The sequence below is a fragment of the Synchiropus splendidus genome, chromosome 1 (genome assembly GCF_027744825.2).
Source record: "Synchiropus splendidus isolate RoL2022-P1 chromosome 1, RoL_Sspl_1.0, whole genome shotgun sequence".
NCBI classification, from domain to species: Eukaryota; Metazoa; Chordata; class Actinopteri; order Syngnathiformes; family Callionymidae; genus Synchiropus; species Synchiropus splendidus.
In genome coordinates, this window is record NC_071334.1 from 57887243 (window position 1) to 57909691 (window position 22449).

A 22449-nucleotide genomic window follows, 5' to 3' on the forward strand; every position below is an offset into this window, starting at 1 on the left:
GAAGGTCTTAGTCAGGTGTAAAACATCTTTCACTGCACAAACTCAGTCACAAGGCTCAGTTGAAATGCAACCCGTTTGCACTTATGACTTCAAGGGTGCATGTATATATAGATGAAATGTTTAATTTCGAACCAGTTTCATTTTTGCTTTAAATAACGTACAAAAATAAATCTTATTTAAGACTAAGACGTATTTTACATGGCGTATTTCCAATCTCAGCTGTCATAAGTGCAATTTCGCAATCTGTAACTATGTAAACATTCCCCGTATTTTACACCATTTAAATTCCATTTTATTTATTATTTTCATTGAGCAGGTGCAAAGGCTGAGACAGAAAATACAGATCAGTAAGAACATACTGAACAGAGAAAGAGTTCTTGCATAGACACAGTAACTGTCTCGTCTGTTTCTAAAAGACTGTTTGCGTCATGTTGAGGTTTCAGGAGCAGATGTGCAGTCGAGCGACAGTTCATATTATGGAGATTTCATAAGAAATTCACTCTGGACATTTGAACATTTCCAGGTTTATTATTTAAAAATGTGTTGCCTCTTGGCCAGTGGTACAAATGTGCAGGCTTCCTTCCCTCACCGACACTGAACTTCATTATATGCTTTAAAATAAAACATTTCATACAATCTCTTAAATAAACTGTCCTATAGTAAAACAATGGAGACTCCTCATTGACCAGCCCTTTCAACTGCAACCTCAGTAGTCACATGACAACATGAATGAATCAATTGAAAGAAAAACAGGTTATATTGAGTTTTGTTTAGGATCAGTTAAATATCTTTGGGTTAAAATGGCGGCCTTTAAAATGAAAAACAAACAGAAGAACCAGGGGCTAACAAGACATTTATATGGTGGTGGAAAAGAAAGAGTTCAATAATTCTTCACTTTCAGATATAGCGATTTGGGAAGGGCATGAAGCCACATTGGAATTATGCGACGGTAATTTCAGGAAGACTGTAATAACCCATGTTTAAGATTGGTTTAACTATTTTTAAAAAATCCTTTGATTTCTCATTTCACTTTTTCCAAACATCATAGTGAGTCACATAAAATAAAGGTTGACTATTAACCAGTATGTTTCTCGTTGAATATTGCTACTACAGGGCTGTGTTCATGTTTCTAGGTAAACAATATTAACCTCCTGGATGCTCTTCCCAACAAAAGCCTTTTGAAATGTGGGTGAGAGCAAGAACCACTTGACTAAGTGCGATGAAGTTTTAAAATAAATAACTCAGTATTAAGGATATATATGCAGTAAAATGACCAGTTTGTCAGAAGTAACCGATGACATCTCAGTCACACTATTGTGGATATTACATTGATAATTTTTAGCATTTCGTTCAAGGAAAATCTTTGGAACGTTTGATGCCGGACAGAAAGAGAAGCTCCATGTGGTGTTCATGGCGAAAGCGCTCCTGGCATGTGGTTCTCAGCAGCAGTAGTGGTGGTGGCGGCGCTGCAATGAGGCATTTGCATTAAATATCTTTTTGTTATGGTAACATATAAAGAGCTGATATTTTGTTGTGTCACAGTCATGGCAGTTCCTAAAGCTACCACTGTGCTCATGTATTTTCCTGATGACAACACTTCCATGTTGTTTGTTCATGTGAAGAAGACTAAAAGTTGCATCTAAATTGAAAGAATTAAGTATTAAAAGTGATGTGCCATGTCCTTCTTGTCCACTTGGGGGCGCTGTAATTTCGTAAACAACCTCCACCAGGCTCCCGAGCCCTCCAACAGTCAGAATCAGAAAAATTAAAGCTCATTATTCGCCCCTCAAACCAACTGTTTTGGTGGGATTATCAGGGAAACAGAGACACTCCTGTGGCCTTCAGACATCTTTAAGTGATAAGCACATAAAAAAGCAGCAGTAGTTCTGACAATTGCTCGGTCTGGTGTGAATAGAGGGAAGCTCGATATAAAAAAAGTTTCATAGTGTCAAGAGTTCGAAGTAACACGTCGACTCAAACACTGCCTGATGACATCACAGCGACGTCACCGTGGTGGAGCGAGCAGAATGGGCAGGAGTTGATGTCAGAGACGGAGGAAAGGTAGAGCCACTCTGTGACGGAGGCCCACACCCTCTCGCCCAGCCGTGTGCCGCCGCCTGCTCCGGTGATAGACTCTCCGCCAGCCGCACCAGCCGATCCTCGGCCTGTCGTATGAGGTCATCCAGGTGGCGCTGGCGAATCAGAAGTGAGGGCTTAGTGCTGACGTAACCGCGGTAGTCCTGAAGCTGCGGATCAGTGAGGTAGCCGGATAGGATGTCGTGGACAACACGCTGCCGCCGGTCCAGGTTCTCCTTCAGCTCCCAGGCATCCTCGGTCTGACGCAGAAGCAGGGAGCGCTTGTGATAGAGAGACTCCTGACGGGGTAAACAAAAAGTGATTTTAAAGGCCAATCCGACAAAAGACATTAGAGAGGCAGTCAGAAGCACAGGCCCAAACCTCTTTGGTGGAGTTATGAGAGGAAGGCTGAGCGGATGGAAGGGGGAAACACTCTTATTCAGCGCTATGGTCTTGATGCAACATTGTTATTCAGTTGGCTGATCTCTCTGTTTACTTCATCCATTCATCCTTCGACTGAGGATTAGACTGCAGCTCATTCTTATGATCACTAGTGGAGCATCGTCTCTGGCAGTGAGGTGGCCCTTGGCCTATGCTTTTACATTCACAGTTGAGGGTTTGAGGCCAGGGTTGGACATGCACTCTCTACTTTCTATGACGATCAGCAGTAGGAGGATAACCCAGAGGTAAACCTCTGTATGACAGTGAAGTGCTGGGTTTAACGTGGGGGTAGTATTCATTCATTCATTCATTCATTCATGCACCGACAGAGCAGTAAAGATGGCACACGTGTTTGCCGTCTTCTGACCAGAAACACTAGTGAGACATAAGTTCTGTGATGAATAAAATGGCCTGCCTTTGCTTCATCGCTGTGACTCTTGACTCCTGCATAGCACAACCGTGGGTCCGTTCGAAGTGAAATGACTGAATGAGTCTTTGTCAGGGTTATCTCTGGGTACTTCACTCCGAGTGACTGATCATATTGTACAAAACACGAGCATGAATCGCCCTCATTGTCTCACCCGCTCCTCTGCGGCGTCCTCCTGTGCGGCCTCTTCTCCCTGCAGAGCGAGCAGAGATCTGTCGATCCTCGACAGTCGGCCGCAGAGAGACAGCAGCAGGTTCACTACGGTGTCCAGATCACCTGCCATTACACAAAGAGGTGAGGTCTTCGAAACCCAATCCGCCTGCAGAGACTGAGGGAAGTTGAAAACGTCCATACCAATGAACATGTGGTATTTTTCCTTCTCATTGCTCTTGCACAGTTTCTGCACCAGTGAGTCAACGTTTGCCCCCAGACTCTGGTGATGCTTCTGCTCCTCGCGCACGGCGTCCTTCTCTTGCTTTAGAGCCACAACGCTGCTCTTCAGAGCTTCACAGAGCTCCAGCTGGAGGACAGAAGACAGGACTTGAAAACCGCTGGCTTGGAATGTTTATGTTGCTTTTCTTTCTCTCAAAAATAATATCTAACACAAACGCACACAAAACAAGTGGCTGCCATTGTACCTTCAAGCTGTTTACATCCCTCTCATCCCAGTCAATCTCCGTCCCAACAGTTGCTGCGGCAGGCTGAGCAGGAGCTAAGAGATCATGAAACCTGAGGAGGAAAAAAAGACCAAAATCTCCATGATTTTGTGAGCAAATATTAGACAAGTTCATCACAAAGGTGGAGCTAATTATAATAAACTGATGCATATTCGAATATTTAATTTAATGTATATGCAGAATATATTCATGACACAAAAACAGCTATTCAAAACGACTGTATCATGTTGTATTTTCAGTGTTTAACATTCACTGCGTTTGTGGACCTGCACTACATCGATTGTCCACTGAGTGTCAGTGTTTTCCAGCTGCTTCCATTTAGTAGCTGGTGAGGGCAACAGGTTTTCATGGGAACCAGAGATGTGCGGTTGAGGAGAGTTGAGATAGACATTCTAAGTACGAGTGGTTGTAATTATAATAAAAGAGAAAATGAAATATCCAAAGTGTGGAATGCGGAAACTGTGGGAGACATAAATCCAGTGTGCTGCCGTAATGACATACGGACCAAATCAAAGTTCATGTTTGTTATGTCTTTATGATTCAACACCTTCACCTCCAATGATAAAATGTTGCAGCACAACCTGAGGACTTTCATCCACAGCACGGGAGCAAATCATCAAAGCATGTGCCATATATCACGCCTCCTTTACGACTACCAACTGCCTTCACCAGAGAGAGTCACGGTTCATTATTCTGCACACTCCAGTTTTTATGACGACTCTGTGCACCTCGTTCGTTTTTATTGACAAAGCAAAACAAGCTGTGATTCTGAGTCGAGGACAAATCTCAGAACATCCAGCGCAACAAAAAAAAAACAAGCTGCTGGAACTACACAAAGTTTCCTCCACGTCAGCGCCAGATAAGAGGAGGAAACTGTCAGCAGAGAGCGTTTGAAGGACAAACACGGCTCACAAGTGTCTGGTCACATCGAACCCCTCCATCGCTGAGAATAACTTCGGTGCACACAAACTGTGGCCAAACAAGAGTCAAACTCATGTTGTTTGTTTTGTTGTAAATTATGAATTCTTTGTTTTCATAGTCCAAACAATGTTGCCATTTTCATCTCTCCCAAGAGCTTCAGTGATCATCTGCATTAGCTAAATAACTTCACAAGTAATGGTTACTTTACACGGAGACAGGAGAAAGTGCGTTTGTGGTCTGGTGATCTCTTAATATTGAGTTTGTTTTGTCATTATTTTAAGTCAAATATAAAGTTTGTGCCTCACTGTCATGTTTCTATAAGGATCTTGCCCGAACCTCAGAGTGTCAGGTCTGTTTTTATTCACTCCCCCATCTACACAGTACCGTTTAAATGACTCAGCATTAGAGGAACTGGGGTAAGTCAGACACATGAGCGAAGCACTCCAACCTGTGATCCAGTCGTTTGCTCCCTCTGCGCTGCCATGACGCTTTACCACCTGATTTGCTGTTCACAAAGATTTCTTCAACAAGTTCGACCGTTGATTTACCGCCACAAGTGTCCAGTAGTGGAGCAAGAGAGCGCTCCTGCAAGACCTGGACAGATGAAACAAAACTGTTACACATAAAAAAAAGGCAACAGTTAAAAACTGAAACCTCGTGATCACTGCCAGGTAGGTCTTGTTTTCATACATAGGAATTCATTAAATGACAGGATAAAGCCGCAGAGCAGTGTCTCTTCTTTTATTTACAAATTGTCGCAATCGCAAGAAGAAGGTTAGCAATGACTGCTACATTTAAAAAAAAATCGCCCTCTCAAAAGTCTGGTCACATGACACTGACTGTAGCAGGGGAAACCTCATTATGAGGATAAAGAGGGTGCATGTAAATGGTTGTGTACTTACAGCGCACCAACTTTTGTAATAATTCTTAACTAATTTGACTTCAAGGTTTGAACTGGTCCGGTGACAGGTACTCACCAGCTGCCGGGCCAGACTCTCCACTCTCATCTCCTCTGGTGTTTTCTCTCGTTTGGGCGGCAAGTGGTACTCGATCCCCAGGTTCTGTTTGGCTTCAGGTGTGTCGGGATTCGATAAGTAAGGTGTCACTGCGGCAACGCTACTGGAGGGATGTGACTTCTGTGATGGAGGAAGAGCGGGAGCAGATGGAAATGGCGACACTGGTGGGGAGTCAACAGACGGCCTCCTCACAGACTCTGAACTGAGAGTGTTCTCCTCTGACGACTCCTTCTCCAGCAGATACACAGGTGGAGGAGGAGGAGGGAAGTCATCCAGAGCTGGAATAGGTGACAGTGTGGCTGGGTTTTGGAGGAAAACCTCATCAAAGTCTTCCTGTAATATAGTAGTGGAGGAACCGGCCTGCACGTCCGAGGGATTTAAGAGGTTCGACTCGGATATTCGGAGTGAGGACAGTCGTTGGTGAGGAGATGGGGGAGGGCTATGACTGTTCTTCTGTGATGTGAGACAAGCGAGTGGCTCCACCACCTGTTCCGCAAACTGCTCTCCTCTCATTCCCAAACTGAAAGTTCGTCCTCGATAAGATTCCTTTTTGGTGTCCGTCACATCCGCCTCACTCAGACTGTGTCTCGTTTGCTTGGTCAACAGCTGCGTCTCCCCTTTGCAGGTCTCACCTACAGCAAACTTCCCACTGCCATCATCTGCGTCACCTTTCCTGCTCTGCAGGATCTGTGGGAAGCTGATGTCATCCAGGTTGGCTTGATGAAGCTGCTCCATGTTGCGGTGCAGGTTTTCAGCAGGATCCTGGGTGCTGTGTGGGGTCAGGGGGCAGGGCAGGCCAACCGAGGCCGCTAGAGCAGACGTGCTGTGGGATCTCGGCCGCTCGCCGTTCCTTTGACGCCGTTCCCTGTGTGTGACAGGCGTGGTGGAACGGAGGGAACCTGGAGGAAAGTCCAAGACAATTCTAGCTTTAGTAAATGTCCTGCAGCAGCAACTGATCATTATATTGTTTACATGAGCATTATGTCTTTCAGCATCAAGAGTAGGCTCACACATTCTTACTTATATACATACATTTTAAATAAATTCCGGCATTAAAATCCTCTGATAATTAAATGAAGACTCTCTTTGGAAAATGCTTTTTATAAAAGATTTACACCCCTCCAGGGTGTATTCCTGCCTCCTGCCCAATGACCACTGGTTAACTAAAGATGGATTTTCTAATGTGGGGAATTTCTAATGTGGGGAAAAAAAAACGTGTATTATGAGGCTAAGTTCTAATAACAATTTTGGTTCCTAGCCTCCGTCACCTCAAGTCATGACGACAGTTTCCTTTTAAGGAAAAAAAGAGGAAAGTCACCCATCTAATACTAGTTGAGATGACTTCTATGGCTTCTCTGTGAATTATTAATGCAATTTGGCTCTGGAACATTTCAGAAGTGATCAATCTGTGTGACTTCTAGGCGAATCCTACTAAGACAGGGCACGCAGCACCAGTTGGAGAGTTAAGACCAAAGATGACAAGGAAAAAAAGTCAAGAAATCATTGATGGTTTCTGACACCATGACGACCCAGCATTGGCAAATACAGCATTGGCACAAAGTAGATTATTGAATCTGACCTTCCTGCTGGGTGTCTTCAGGCTTCTTCACAACCTGGATCTGAGGACCTCTAAAAAACAAATACAAAAGGTTAAAATACCACACCAGGAATATTGAGAGACATGTCTAAGTGTTGAAAACATTTTTAACTCAAACACTGTTTTTATTCACTTCACGGGTTCCCCAAAATATTTTGGTCAGAATAAACAGACAGTAACACGAGGCCAACATTTAGAAAAATGGTTTGTCCCTGTTACATAACAGACGCTATTCTCAGGGTTTAGAATTCATTTTCAAGGTCATTCCTCTAAACAGTTTGCTTCAGCAACACTTCCAGCCTGATCTGAGTAAGCACACAGTAGATTCCTGGTGTGACCTATGACTTTTCATAATGAAAGCAAAACATTAAGTTGTGTTTTTTCACTCAATAAATCCCTCTGGAGTGAAGTTGTGCAACAGTGCAGGGGAGTCTGAGTCTCTAAATTCCTCTGTCACTCCCTTCCTGCTCCTCCTGTTCATCCCTGTATGAGATCACTGTTTCCTGCGTGCATTTTCACGTGACTCATGTTACAACAATGGATTGCTTTGAATTGATCACCTGTCTTCTGCCAAAGAGTGACGGCCAATTTCAGAGGAGTCTGCACCAAACACTTCCTCTCTTTCAGGTGGACTCTCCTGGAAAACAGAAGGGCGGACCTGTCAAACCTTGCGACTCAATGGTGGTGAAATTCTGATCAAGCAGAACTGCAGTTTGCAGAGGAGAGGTTAAGAAAGAAAAATGAGAGATTGAGATGGTTTGGCTTAGAACCGGTATTCCTCCAGATAAACTAAAGGACGATTCTGAGAAGGGAGAAGTTTGGCCTCTTCGCCATAGGTTGCAGCACCCACAACACAAAGCACTGTTCCAAGTAAAGAAAAATTCTTTGGGGGAAAACATGAGTCATCTGGCTCAAATGTAATGATGTTTATGTAATCCAATCTGTTTGATCACTCGAGGAGATAAATGCATCTCTGCATTCCTATAAGATCACTGGACATGTGCCTTATCTTTGCTATCATTAACATCAGACAGCGCCCAGTAGCCATCCCCGTCTCTCTGGCACCTCACAGGAAACCAAGGACTCTGGGTATTTCCTGTGCGACTCTGTCATGAGGGGACCGAGTGGTCACCCCACCCTGGATCTGAACCTAAGAGCTCGATTCATCCAGTCAAAGAGCTGCGTCGCTGTGTTAGTCTTCAGATGGAAAAGTGGCAAAAAAAAAAGAACAGAAAAACAGGTGTTAAGGGAAGAGTTGGGAATTTTCTTTAATGAATCGTACATGATTCCAAAATTTTAAAATAGATTTAATGTTAAAAGACAATGGAATTTAATACCATGAAACAAGTCCAATGAGAACTGTATTCAATATATCAAACAAATACAACAATCTCGTTTATGTATTATATGTTATAGTTCAAAAATGTAATTTAAAATGTTTAAGTTACAAGACTATCACTATTTAAAGATTTTCTAGATGATAATTAATAATAAAATGCATACTTGAAACTGCCCCACTGCATACTAAATCCTAAAATTCATGGACATCAGTTGATCATTGAAGTAGGACAAACCTGGCCAAGTCTCTCCACAATGGGTGATGAGCGGGAGCGGCTGTGCTGGGGGGGAGAAGCTTGTTTCTCTGGTCGCTCCAGGAGATCTTCAGCTGACGCAGACTTCCCTGCATTCAGAGTCGACCCGGCTCTCTGCAGAGCACCGCTCAAATGCCTGGAGACCCCACTGGTGAGCAGTTGGGGGTCAGGATCAGGAACTGTCCCCTGGACCCGGGGCTCAGGAGAGCTAAATAGAGAAAAAAGGGGGCATCAAGATTAAACAAAAAAAGTGAACCTGACACTAGCATACAATGATGTTAGTCTGAGTTGGTTTTCAATCCTCTAGTTAAGTCACCTCTGAGTAGGATTTGCAGGAAGTCTGGGAGAGGTCACTCGTCCTGGGTAGAAGTAGTTGGACTGAAGACTTCTCAGGTCAGCTGCAGGTGGACGACTGAAGCCATGGTGTTGCTCTACGATGGACAAACCATGGTCAGAGTCCTGGAGTGAGAGCAGGCTGGATGCGGAAGACAGGCTCAGGGTTTCTGGGGAAGGAAGAGAGGCATAGTAATGGATGTTCAATTCATTTTTGTATAAGATCACAGCTCCTACCTGCATTACTCCCCTCCGACTGCAGATAAGCGCTGCGAGGTCTTGGTCCACTGCGCTGAGGCCCCTCGTCTCTCCTCACCCCTCTTTTCCTCTCCACATAGTCAGCCAGTGCACTATGCTGCAGCTGTCGAAGGTCCGGCTTCGACATGGTGTTCTGTGACACTCCAGCCTCGAACATCTTTCTTCTGTCTGCTACGCTCGTCTCTGACAGGGGAGCAACATGTTAGCAGGCTACTTGCTGCAAACACTTTCAACATGGACATTATTTACCTCCTCCACGCTTGAAAAGAGCCACAGTCTCAGCATCCGACACCCCGATCTCATTTATGTTCTCCGGCTCAGAGTACGAGCGCTTTTTCTGGTCTGCCGTCAGACGCTTGCGGCCGCCGATTCGCATCAGAGTAGATGGAGGTCCGACTGGTGGTACACTCGGCAGGGCCGGCGGGCTCACGCCACGGACTTCAGGGCCAACCACGTGCCGCTCCTTTGGAACGTGCGGGGATGTGACCGGCGGTGAGGTCTGCGGGGTGATGATGACACCCACTGGTTTGGGCATGGTTTTAGGACCTTTCTTCTCAAAGGAGTGTTGCTTTTGATGACTGTTGGAGGAGGATGATGGGTGGCTGGAGGTGGACGTGAGGTCTCGCCGTTGGAAGGACGTTGACCGCAGAACTCTGCTTTGAGCGTCTTTCAAGGAGTCCCTGTAATGTCTAAACAGACAGATGACACTTTAGGAAAGACAACTCCACAACATCTCCGCAACATTCCAACCTGTTGTCAGTGGTGTCTTGCACGGAGCCCAGTACTTCCTTGACATCCTGTCTCCAGGGGAAATCCTTACTGCTGCCTCCTTCCCTTGATTCCTCGAGATGGAAGGTGCTGCGGCTCCTCTGCAAGGCAGCATTGGGATCGGAAGGCGTCCTAGATGATGTAAACACACGATAAGCCAAAGTGCTGGGAAATGTTGTTCTTGTCAGAAGACAAGAACGAGCACACCAACATATTTCCACAACCAAAATCACAGTGGAAAGTGCTCCAGTCATTCTGGATTTAACTTTCACTGTTCATAAATAATTATCTTTCAGTGGTAACATGTGCAGGTCAGGACAACTTCTTCATGATCAACACAACACTGGTCTGACAAGAGATGTAATGAAATGCCCATTTTAGACCATTCTGAATGGGTTCTTCTCCTGGTATGAGAGTTATTGCATGGCCTTTTAAGGTCGCAAAGTGGTAGCAAATAGCAACACGCCGTCTTGCCTGTATTTCATGTAGTCATTGCTTCCTCCTCTGCAGCTCAGGGTTCTCTGGGCTTTGTTCCCATTGTTGCTTCTCTCCAGCATGTTCCTCAGATCATCGGCTCCACAAGGGGTGCTGCGGCCTGACTCACTCAGCTGTTTCAAGTTGCATGAAAATTAATGTTATAGCTGTGTATCCACTCATGAGGGAAAGTTGTAATTGACCTACTCTCAGCATGGACTTGGTGTGACCATGTCTGGTGCTGTGGCTCCTCTGCTTTCCAGCACGTTCCTGACGTTCAAACCGACTGACTTTTTCCAGCACCGACAGGCTGCGTGCGGGTCCGTGGCTGCCTTCACCAGTGTTTGCGTTACCGTGGCTGCCAGCAGAAGCAGCACTGTGGGGGCTGCTGCACCGCTGGACCTCAGCGAGCGCCAGCTCCAGCTGGGTCAGTGGGTGGTCTCGGTCTCTATCCTGATCCCGCTGGTCCAAATGTTGCTGTTGCACATCTGTTAAGTCGCCATGGTGACGGGAATGTGCAACAGAGGATAACTGGTGGGGAAACGGAAACTGAGTGGGCGGGGCCTGGCCCTGGGCAACCCGGGGAGATGTCAGAGGTTCCTGATTAACACTGGGTTGCTCCATTGAGCTGAACGTAGAGAGAGAGGAGAAATGTTTTCAGACATTTTGGTACGTAAAGAAAACAAGGGCCATACCTGTTCCTCTCTCTTCGGGAGTGCACTGGTCCGTAGGGCTCCCTCCACTCCTGTGAAGTCTTGGACCGAGGGTCTAAGTGAGCTTGGTGATTGTGATAGTCTTGGTCATATGAGGAATTCTGAGGTCTGCGAGAGTCAGTGGAGTGACTCTGTAGCCTTTGGACCCCGGCCTCTCCCTCAAATCGTCCTTCAGACCTCCTCGCATCTGATCTCATCACACCAGGGTAACTGCTGAAAAGTTTTGAAAAACAGTTGATAAAATATTAGCCAGGTGGTCAGCTGTTGAGTCTGTTGTCTGTTGTAATAACTCAACTTTAATGGATTACAGGAGGTTGCTGCAAAATGGATTCAACCTGATTTTTCCAATACCAGCTAGAAAACTAATGCCAAAGCACGTGCTCACAGAATGGCCAGATGTAAAGACTAGTTCCTCAATGCTCAGTAGTTACAAGTGTTTTCTTTTAACCATTGTCAAATCTTTAAGTCAGTGCTGAATTGGATTTGGTTCTCAGGCTTTGAGTTGTACACATGTCCGAGCACATTCCAGAGAAGTGAGCATTGTGGGTTACTAGCGGTATCCCTCTGCGTTTGAGTATCAGCGGGCCACATGCCACCCCCTTAATAAAACCAAATAAAATTGCCGTTTACCTGTCAGCCTCATGTTTCTGTGCCCTAAGTTGCGTTGGCTCTGGTTCTGAAAATGAGCTGAGTTGTGACGAAGAACTGTAAATTTGGTATCCATTTTCCGAGGAGGACCTTCTGAGCTGCTCCCCCATGCTCTGCTGCGGACGGCCCTCATCCCTCACCAGTGCTTGGTACATCCCAGGGGAGGAGGAACTTGGGCTTGAGCTTGGCATTTGTGCGAAATGTGGTTCGGGCTGGGGGACTGGGTACACAACAGTAGGCAAAATGGGCCGCCCAGATTGTGGTGCAGGAGCTGTAGGTCCAGGGGAAGATCCAGGTGGCGATGAAGGCTGCGGAAAACCTCCACCCTGTCGAGGTTTTGTGGTTGGGCTGCTCTCGGGACTTTTCTCTATCACTGTGTGGAGCTGACACTCAGTTCCGTACGAGCCTTTTGCTGGAATAATAATAATAGGAACAACAATCATAAAAGCTTTATTATTGTTCTTGTTATTATTATTATTGTTAAATGCTAAGTTGCTACAGCACATTTGAAGAACTCAACATAAATATTAGTAACAATCATTCAGGAATGCATACACTGATAACAAAACAATGGGATGAGAGTACTAATGTGCACTACAATTACTACAGTTAAATGTCTTGTGTTGTTCTGTTTATAGCAAAGAAACAGACATTGTGATACCAGATTGAGTTCAAGAAAACTGCAGTATAAAACTTTGAAGTAGCAAAGGTGCACGCACCTGTACCTGAGGCTACTGGACCAATGGAGTGATGCCATGTCGCCTTCTGCAGAGACCTGAACAGAGTAGCATCACAACTTAAAATCTCAAAACGGATGTTACAATCGTTTTTGGCCTCCAAGCCTTGACTTTATATCGCAAATCTTTTACCGTAGGGAGCGAGCATTTTCCAAACTCGACCAGGAGTTTGGCCTCTCATGGTTTCGGATGGCTTTGTAGCTGTCGCTGCGTCTGGGTGGAGCTGGTGCCCACCTCAGGTTCTCCGATGAACTGTGGCTGGACACTGGGCCCCATATGGGGCCAGCACTGTGTCTGTTTAAAGCCGTCACACCACTACTGCCACTGCTGCCACCACGGTAGCAGACTCCACTGGTTGACCCTGGCAAGGAGAGGAAGACATTCACTGCACTGAATTGGCACAGACACGTTACTGAGAGGAATGAAAATACCTTGCATGTCTCTGTCTCCTCTTGCTGCTATGGCTTCACTGTTGCTCAGTAGTGAAGTGGACTTCAATTGCTGATCTTGTGAGAATCCCTGCTGAGCATCGTAAACTGTCTGAATGTAACGCATGTCGGCATGCTGCATCTCTCCGCCCCTCTGAGGAACCGTCTCCAGTGAGAAGGAACGCTCAGGACTGAAGGATGGAGTGGAGGCCAGGTAGTCTGGGATGCTAGAGCTGGTGGAGAAGGAGGAGTAGGCCGAGTCCCGTTTGTTGTGGAGGTGATCGATGCTATTGGAGGACCTAAAAGTTATGACAGATTTACGTCTCGCCTCTCTGATGAAGATGCTCACTTGCGCTGGTTACCTGGCAGAGGACAGATGCTGACAGGATGAATAGGTGGGGAATGTTCCGCCAGTGTGGTGCCCAGGATGCTGAGCTGCTGTGTGGTGGTGGTGGGAGGAGTGAGGAGGGTCCAGGCTCTCCATGCTGCCCCGAGAACTGTACTGGTCAGGGCTCTTTCGAAGGGAGCTGCTGCCAGACTCAAACCCACCTGAGAGGTCTGTGGTCGAAGCACTGACAAGGTAATAACAGATCGCATTACTATACGCAAACATGCATACAATTAAAATATTGATTGATATTGACATAATATATCATAATTCGAATATTAGAAAGGCATTAGCAGGCAATGCTTGTGGTCGAATGTGGTGAATAGCTCCTGTTTAAATGACTGAACATCTTAAAAACCCATTGAATATATTTGCACAAAAAAATCTTTTTTATCATTTTAATGACAATTATAATAAGATGAGTGAATTTCACTTTTAAGTTAAGTTAATTGCACCACTGTCCTCTTATTTCACGGGATTGAAATGGCAGACGTCCTTGAAGGATGCACTTCTTCCACACAAGTTTCTTGTTTGATGAATTTCAGTTATCAAACGGCACACTTCAGAAGACAATGCTGTATTTTAAAGGTTGAAAATTACGGGATGGGAAGCTTACACAAGTAGATATATGTCCTAAATGATGTGCCGGTTGTCTCTGTGATGAAGTTGGTGCCCTGCAGCGAATCTGCTGAATAACCCAATAACTGACTGGAATGCAAATGCCTCCACGTCACAGTTTGACCCACCAAATCTTTCAACCGAACCAGATTTAATTAGTGCTCCTGAAAGGAGGACAGTCTCAGTCTGTCCATGGTGGTTATTCTCTACCAGTAGCTTTCTCCTCCAACTTTGATTTTAGGTGAGTTGATTACGTTTTAACATGACAGTACAATTACTTTTGATCATCAGAGTGTAAAGACTGTCAAAAGTCCACAAAGTTTGCATGACTCTGGGGACCCTGTGTTGCCACAGGAGACAGGAAAAAGAGGGGGAAGGGCATTAGGAATGCCCCCATCAGAGGGCATCTACGTCAATGTCCTATCCACCTACACACTCGTAAACACACACAGAACACCAGGAACAGCATCCGTCTTTCATTCACTCTTCACACAATGACCCAATTTAAAAGAGCAAATCATAATGCGTCTTGATAGGAGTATGGTCATTGATAGGAGGGTTAGGATTGACAAAGATGGCTTTAAAGCCAAATGTGTCAGCATGATTTCTGCATCACTCTGGGACACTCAACTCCACTTGAAAATAGTTGATATTTGACGACTCAGGAGTGAGACTGCGTTGACAGAAATGACACCAAATTCCATATTGCAAATGCAAAACTGTACACATATCTTGTTTAGTGTCATATGCTATGACTGACAACGCAGGTGACACGGACCTGGTGTGGTAGCTGTGTTGCCAAGCACCACTCATCGGCTCCATCCCTCTGTCATCAGCCTCTGGCTGACCATCCCCAAGCTTCGTCGAATGCCATGAGTGTGGACGAGACGCTGGTTCTCTGTTCCTGCAGGGAGGAATTCAATTGTTATGCTAGTCAGTGAAGCCATGTTTGCAGCCAAAACTCTCATGACTCGCAAGAAAGAAAAAGGAAAAAACTCCATTTGACGTCACATTTATTACCAGGCTCACGCACCGCTACATCTCTTCAGGAATTCAACAGTTAAAAGAGTTTAAAATGGAAGTCTCTCCCACAGCCGGGGGATCCTTCACCCCTCCTCAACACATGAAAATATGTCAAGCATTTGCCGGCCACACAAAGAGGTGTAGTTAGGATGGTCAAATGAAAAAGCATAAACCAGAACAGCTCATTTAAAATACAAGCGAGGTGTGTACAGTATGTCATGACTCTCAGCATTAACGTGTGAAGACTAGCACAGTGCAGTTTTCAACTGTCATCTCAGTTTTGCTTTATTTTCTTCCCACATTCCAAAGGCATGACCACAAGCTGGCTTCAAACACTACGGTGTCGGTGATAAACCAGTTCACTAAATCGATCATGAGTGGGATATGACCATGGGCTGTGATAGCAGTGCTAATCTCAAGACACAGCAGTTGTGCTCAACACACTCGGCTGCCATTTGTTTAAACACAAAGACGAACAGGAAGAGATCATATCGTTGTAAATAGAGGACAGACGTGAAGTCCTGCATGTCTGAAGCTCCGGCACCTCCATAATAACAGGACATGAGCCAACACAAATAAGAGCGCTTGCTGTCATAGTTCCAGAACAACATGTAGTTGAAGTATCGTAAACAACTGTGTCAATTGCAGAAGCTTTGTGGCAGCGGCACAAAATTCATATTTTGTGCTGTATCATGCTGCTTCAACTACTTTTAAGGTCATTTTGGTAGATGAACTACTCAAGCTACAAACTATGATTTTGTCTAAAAAAATGTCTATAAAAGACCTGGATTCACAGTATAAGGACATCTCATGAAATACGTTGTAATGAACTGTGTTTCTCGCCTCCTGCAGCGGTTCCTCCAACTACGGTGTCCTCAGCAGGACACAAGGCAAATATCACAACACATATAAATTGTATGTGATATTTTCGTCTTTTCTTTTCTTGCATATGGAACCAGCATGTCATGCACAACCCTGCAGTCATTGCACATGATGGAGCCCCAACCATGGCCATGCGGTGATTCGATACAAATCTTTGGCAGGCTACCATAGGCTCTGTATTTTATATAGACCGTACATTTGGTTGCTTTAATGCTGAGTTAAATGAGAATGACAAAGTACTTCCCAAAGCTCATTTTTTTTGAGCAAATGTAGTTTGTTCAAACTACATCCAGCCCGACACACCAAATAATATTTGTTAACACAAGCCACAGGTTTACACGAGAAACATATACTACTATTTGAAACTAATACAAAGATCCTTAATTGACAGATTGTGATCCAACAGTGGGAAACACACATGCACACACTGGTTTGTTGGATCGTCTTTGTGGGGTCCACTCATTGCCATAATCTTTCCTTTTCCCCAGCCTCTCGTCTTAAACCTAACCATCATGTTAACTAAAGGAGAGATGTCAATCGAGTTTTTAGGGCATCCTGTACTGCTTGAGGAATCCACACTTCTCACACTATTGAAAAAATCTTTTTACCTGGAGGTGAATCTGAGCACCTTCGAGATGATTCCAGTCGCCAGGCTGTTGACGTTAGTTTCAGACGGAGCACGACAAAGTGCTCCATCCGACCGACCCAGTGGCGATTTCTTCTGCTTCTTGCGAAGCTTCCTACGGTAGAACACTTCCAGCAACTCCATGTACAATCCGGAATCCCCCTCGGGTTAAGCTTTTAGTCCACTCGCCAATATTTAGAAGGGCTAAATTTCAGACCCAATTTACCTCATCAAGATCCTTTTACTTCTGTTATTTTTGTCCAAAAAATATGACCTCACGATAGGTCTTCAAAAAAGGCAGCTTACCGCCCAAAAAACTCCTTTAATACAAAAAAACTGAAATACTCTGAAATGTTTGAGTCTTCTGTATCTGTGTTTTCTCTTTCAAGATCCTCCTGTCTTCAGGTTCTGTCACGAGTAATGTGTGAAGCGTCTCCTCGCAGCTCGCCTTGCTAACACTCCGGACAGAGTCTCAACGTAGAAAGACCTCAGGCCAAAGACTGCCGAGCAGAAGAGCAATTACCCGTCATTAAGCTGTTGGGTGATAGAAGCATAAAAGTAAACATCCTCAGCGAGCTGGTTGGTAGCTGTGGAAGTGGGCTGTATAGGAGGAAGAGAGAGATGGGAGGATGGGAGGAACATGGGTGGTAGACAGAGAAATGAGTAGCACGACTGGGAGGGAGAACGCTAGGGATGAGGGTCTACAGGGAGAAGGTACTGAAGAATGTAGGGCCTTCTATGAGGGATAGATGAAGCAAGTTCAGAAATGACAGTCAGGACAGCAACAGGAAAAAGGAATGGCTCACTAGTGGAGTTCGAGGCTGCAGGGACTCTCATGTCTCATGATGCAGCATGTGGCTCAGATGTGAACAATAAACAAGTATTGACCAAAACATCGGTGCCAAATGAAGTGGGAAAACCATGTGATAGAGATCAATGTGCCAATGTGCTAGTGCTTGCCTGGTGGAGTCCAAAGTGTTGAAATGAGAAGCCAGTCCGCCGCAAGAATGCCAGCAGTAATAAAAAATAAAAAGAGGAGGATCAGAATCAACTGGAAGGTGTCAGCTGACCACAGCAGATCAGAGCAATTGAGAAGGAGAAGCGCAGGCCTCAAACACAGGCGAATAAGCAGGGAGATGCCTGGTATTTAAGATTATAAACACTTTGTTTTATCCACCATTCGTTTCTTGTATCTTTGAACTTTACTGTCAGTAAGAAATGTCACAATGGGTAACAGTCTGTTTTGCTCCCAGTGCAAGAAAAAAAACTAACATTGCGCCATGAAAAATGTCATGTTTTCTTTTCAGATTGTTTACAAACGCTACGTTGAGAGGTTGTTTGTGGCTAGTGCTTAACAGTGAGAATCATGACTTGGCAGCAAGTTGCTACTGCATAGCGCCGTTTCATGGGAAAGAGAACATTTCCCTGGAAGTATGAAGAGTCTTTTACTGGGAAGAAATCTCTATTGCCATCTCTTATTCTACCCTGAAAATAATATCAATACGATATGCTAAAAATGAAGAAAAGTGGTGTGGGTTCTGGGGCAAGCACAAAGAGATTTAAGTTACAGTGTGTAGATGGTGTTGAAAACAAAATACTTAAGGAAGTCTTTAAATAATGCTAGACAATTATGTAATACAAGGTCATGTGCATACATTAGCTAGAAGGTTTAAGTCTTGTGTGAAATTACAGAGATAATAACTAGTCCAGGAAAACATTAACACATGAGTGTCTGTACAAACTCAACCCAAATGCACTTCACATTACTGGCACGTATGTGCCTGTGTCAGGGTGTGTCTCAGAGCAGAGCCTTATCTGCTGCTGTGGGAAACTTCTTCATCATTAAAATGCATCTTCCCAGAGGGTAACACCAAACAAGGAGAAAGAAGTAGGAGAGTGAAACTGGAATGTGTGCGCATATTTCTGATAATGCCTGGGTCTTTGTTCACTGCTTGTATGTCAGTGTTAAATGCCAAACTGTATTGAAATCAGGACCTGCTCGCACAGTTAAATAAGAGGTGATTGATATCTCCGACAGACAGGTGACTCACATTCATTCAGGAGCATCAGCAGTGCGAAGAGTTCATTTGAAATCAGCAAAACTTTTGAGAAAGAGGCAGCTTTCTAGCTCACTAGCTAAACCTACTTGGCGGAAGTAGATTCATCGACTTTACCCACATTCTTCTATACAAACCACATGACACCATCTTATTAAACAATAATTAATAGTTTTTATGAACACACACAAGTTTGTCTTCCTATCTTCGTGAGGATTGTCATTAACATACATGAACATAATGATTTCCCCAACCTCTCACCCTAAACCTAACCATCGCAATAAAAATGGCTAAACTTAACCTTTACGCTGAACCACACTAAAACCCAATTATAATAACAGAGCTATTTTGTAGTTTTAACCCTCAAAATGGGGTTTGGCAAAGTGAGGACCAGCCAAAATGTCCTCACTCTGTTGATTAAAAACTCAGGTTCTCACAAAGATAGAAGTATAAGAACACACACGTTTGAATTGCTATCCCTGTGGCGACATTGTGAGGTTTCTTCTTGACCTCTCACCGTAAATCTTACCATCCACCAAAACAAATGGGTGACCTTTATAGTATATATATATATATATATATATATATATATATATATATATATATATATATATATATATATATATATATATATATATATATATATATATATATATATATATATGAGCCTTGAGAGAGAGGATAACCGCAAGGAAACACGTTCATAAAATAAGAATCCTTGTCTCTTTCAGCTTTACACCCACTCCCATAGGAGTCTTCTTGTTCATTTACTTTTTGGACCAGTTGGACACAAGAATTTAACCCGCCCCAGCTGAATGTTATCAGATAACCACCCACAACCCAAGGGATTTGGACACAATTTGGTCACTCTGCCCGATTATCTGATGCCAGGAGTAAAGGACAAACTAATGGCTCTGTTGGGATGGACAAATATGTCTGGCAGTGTTAACCTTTCACCCTTCGGGTGAAAACATTCTAGTGATAAATGGCAAAGGGAAGTTTGAAGATAAGACAAAGACTCAAAAGTAGAGGAACATCAAAATCTGTGTTCCCACTAGCACCCTCATGAGTGTGTTATGAACACTGCAAACAAACACAAACAAGGATCAGACTGACAATAGGATGTGAAAAGCTGAACCTTCCGTCAGTGGCAACAGAGTAAAAAATGTTGAGACGTGTCATCGCAAAAAAACTCATGCTATGCCTTGATGAAAGAGTTGTCTTTTGCCATAATGTGTTCTGTACACACGTTAAACACAGCTCTTGTTGTAGCAGGGTTAAGTGTCAGAGGAACAATCGTTCAACTCAATTGACAAAGGACAATAATCGTGACGGAAATGAAAGGGGGCACTTGCAAAGGAAGACAATCCATCCCATTTATCTACTTGGGACCACTATGTGGCAGCACTCTAACAAACCATTATCCTTTAAGCTAAGGACGTAAAAACTTAGAAAATAGGAGTTAAAATAGGCATTCATGATAACTCATGACACAATTCTAGAAAGTTTCATAATATAATTTCTACATCTACTTTAAGCAGCCAACTAGGATGCATTATTAGCACATTCATAAAACTTTAAAGAAGATGTCGCGAGACGTTTTTCATATTCCTGTATGGTAATTTATGACAAGGTATTAAAAGTTGTGGACGCAACTTTGTTTAGTTCTAAAAACTTTAGAAGCCTAACCCATAACCCAACCACATAGTATGTTAATACACTATACCATAAAATCGTGCACCATATAATACTTAAGACATGACTTCAGACAATAATAAGGTCTTCTATAACACATTATAAAAGCATGATAATGTCTTGTGTCCTAATAATGCATCAGATATGAGAACTTTATATAAAGTGTAACCAACTATTTTACGAGAAAAATAAGGCAAGATATTTTAAATCATTATTTGTCCGGTTATGCAGATGTCCCTGTGGATCACAGAGACTCTTTGATTACATTATGGTTATAGTTCACCTTCTTGATTTTTTTCATGTTTATTTTGAATTTAACTTGAGTTCTATTTCCTTGTATTTTACCTTAAAAAAAAAACCCAGCACAGAGCTGCCAAATCAACCAGAAACCTTTTCCTGTTTAAGTGACTTTTGCTCCCTCAATCCCAAACAAGCATCAGAGTAATAATCAATCTTGGATCTGAAGCCAGGAACTTCTGAGGAAGCGCAGACAGGACATGCAAACAACAGGGGTCGTGAGCTCTTAGTGTGACAGCAGGAAACAGAGTTAACATCACTTCCTCTTCAACCTGAAAGCGTCCAATACCAGGAACACAGACAATTCCAGAGCATATGTTTAAGGAAAGTTCCTCCTCCAGGAAGGAAGGGTCACCTCTGGTTTACTTCTCTCAGCCTCACTATCTAGTGTCACCTACTTGTTTTTGATGCGCATCTGGACTCCCCCGGTGGGACATGATGACCTGTTGTTGTAGGACTGTGGTGTCTGAATTTGATGTGGTACAGGTGATGGCGAGGGTGAAGACGAAGGCGAGGGAGGAGGAAGACTTGTGAAGGAAGGAGGTGAAGTCCGAAATACGTCAATGTATCCTGGATAAAACTCCCTGAGAAAAGAAAGACACATTCACACCACATTTTGCACAGCCAATAAGTCACTCAAATCATCTTTCTGCGCACCAACAATAGAACTGTGGGTCAAAATACATACACTACGTTTATTTGGCGACTGAAACAGATTAACTGGAGTTTCTTTTGGCCTATTTGTGTTTTGGAAAATATTCTTCAATAATCAAATATTTTACACCGTGGCAAGGATCATATTCATTTTTATTAATTTACACAAATTAAATTGTTTTATTCATGTGTTACACAAACATACACATGTTCACAAAGAACTTGAGGTAAAACCTGTTCAACCTGTGAGAGGAATGTGTGACAGCCCCAACACCCTGAAAACACCTGAATAGGTGGGACTTTGATGTCACATTCCACTTTCCAACACAAACAGGCAGCAGGAGTGTTCACCCAGTGGAAGAACAACCGAGCAGAGAGGTACTAGCTAATTCTGGTCAATCAGTAATGTATTATAAACCAGTGATTCCAAATTCATGGCATGTCGGCTCAGTCCTGGATAAACAATCTAAAGGTTGACCAAGCTTAAACATAAAATGTGAAATGTTTTACAGCCTCACAAGACTTCTGCCAAGATCAAAATGTGTCTCAAAATGTGATTCATTGTAGAAGAGATTATTGACTACATTTATTTTTTAAACATTTTTATTTCATTAGATATCACTGATAGCAACAAGACATCACAGAGAGTATTAAATCCATAGTTACACCTTTACAGCAGAATAATGCTATGCTACTGTAGTCTGACCTGCAACACCAAAGGCTGTCTGAACAGAGCTCACAGCAAACTTGACGTTTCATGTGTAACCTGTCTTTAATTTAGGGGTATCCAAACTCTTTCTGGTAGGGCTGCAGCGGGTTTCAGGTTTTTGTTCCAACCCAACCAGCACACACAGCTTCACCAGTCAGCTGTCTGAAGACTGATCAGTTGTTAGTCAGTCTAGTGCTGGTTGTTTCAGCTGACACCTGATGAAAAAATTGTGTGTGCTTGATGGTTTGGAACAAAAACCTGCATCCACTGCGGCTCTATAGGAAACCGTTTGGACACACCTGGTTTAATATCATGGTTAAAAACTATATGCAGCACCGAAGAGATGCACACTTTTTTTATTTAATAATTTCCCCACAGCGGGACTAATAATAGAT

The 22449-nt window shown here is 43.7% G+C and overlaps 1 protein-coding gene across 1 annotated transcript in view; it reads right to left on the reverse strand.

Moving 5' to 3' along the window:
• Nucleotides 1–449: 449 nt before the first annotated feature.
• Nucleotides 450–22449, reverse strand: part of shroom3 (shroom family member 3) — a 34866-nt gene continuing 12866 nt past the window's right edge. The window contains exons 3-25 of the mRNA XM_053844392.1: nucleotides 21090–21275; nucleotides 14891–15016; nucleotides 13469–13678; nucleotides 13110–13405; nucleotides 12811–13039; nucleotides 12661–12716; nucleotides 11924–12353; nucleotides 11276–11506; nucleotides 10788–11208; nucleotides 10581–10714; nucleotides 10089–10238; nucleotides 9588–10027; nucleotides 9318–9521; nucleotides 9064–9250; nucleotides 8730–8955; nucleotides 7716–7792; nucleotides 7138–7187; nucleotides 5520–6457; nucleotides 4991–5136; nucleotides 3583–3673; nucleotides 3299–3464; nucleotides 3099–3220; nucleotides 450–2375 (exon numbers count right to left, since the gene is read on the reverse strand). Coding sequence (XP_053700367.1) covers nucleotides 1995–2375; nucleotides 3099–3220; nucleotides 3299–3464; nucleotides 3583–3673; nucleotides 4991–5136; nucleotides 5520–6457; nucleotides 7138–7187; nucleotides 7716–7792; nucleotides 8730–8955; nucleotides 9064–9250; nucleotides 9318–9521; nucleotides 9588–10027; nucleotides 10089–10238; nucleotides 10581–10714; nucleotides 10788–11208; nucleotides 11276–11506; nucleotides 11924–12353; nucleotides 12661–12716; nucleotides 12811–13039; nucleotides 13110–13405; nucleotides 13469–13678; nucleotides 14891–15016; nucleotides 21090–21275 — 5497 coding nt within the window. The 3' untranslated portion in view covers nucleotides 450–1994. The remainder of the gene's footprint in view (nucleotides 2376–3098; nucleotides 3221–3298; nucleotides 3465–3582; nucleotides 3674–4990; nucleotides 5137–5519; nucleotides 6458–7137; nucleotides 7188–7715; nucleotides 7793–8729; nucleotides 8956–9063; nucleotides 9251–9317; nucleotides 9522–9587; nucleotides 10028–10088; nucleotides 10239–10580; nucleotides 10715–10787; nucleotides 11209–11275; nucleotides 11507–11923; nucleotides 12354–12660; nucleotides 12717–12810; nucleotides 13040–13109; nucleotides 13406–13468; nucleotides 13679–14890; nucleotides 15017–21089; nucleotides 21276–22449) is intronic.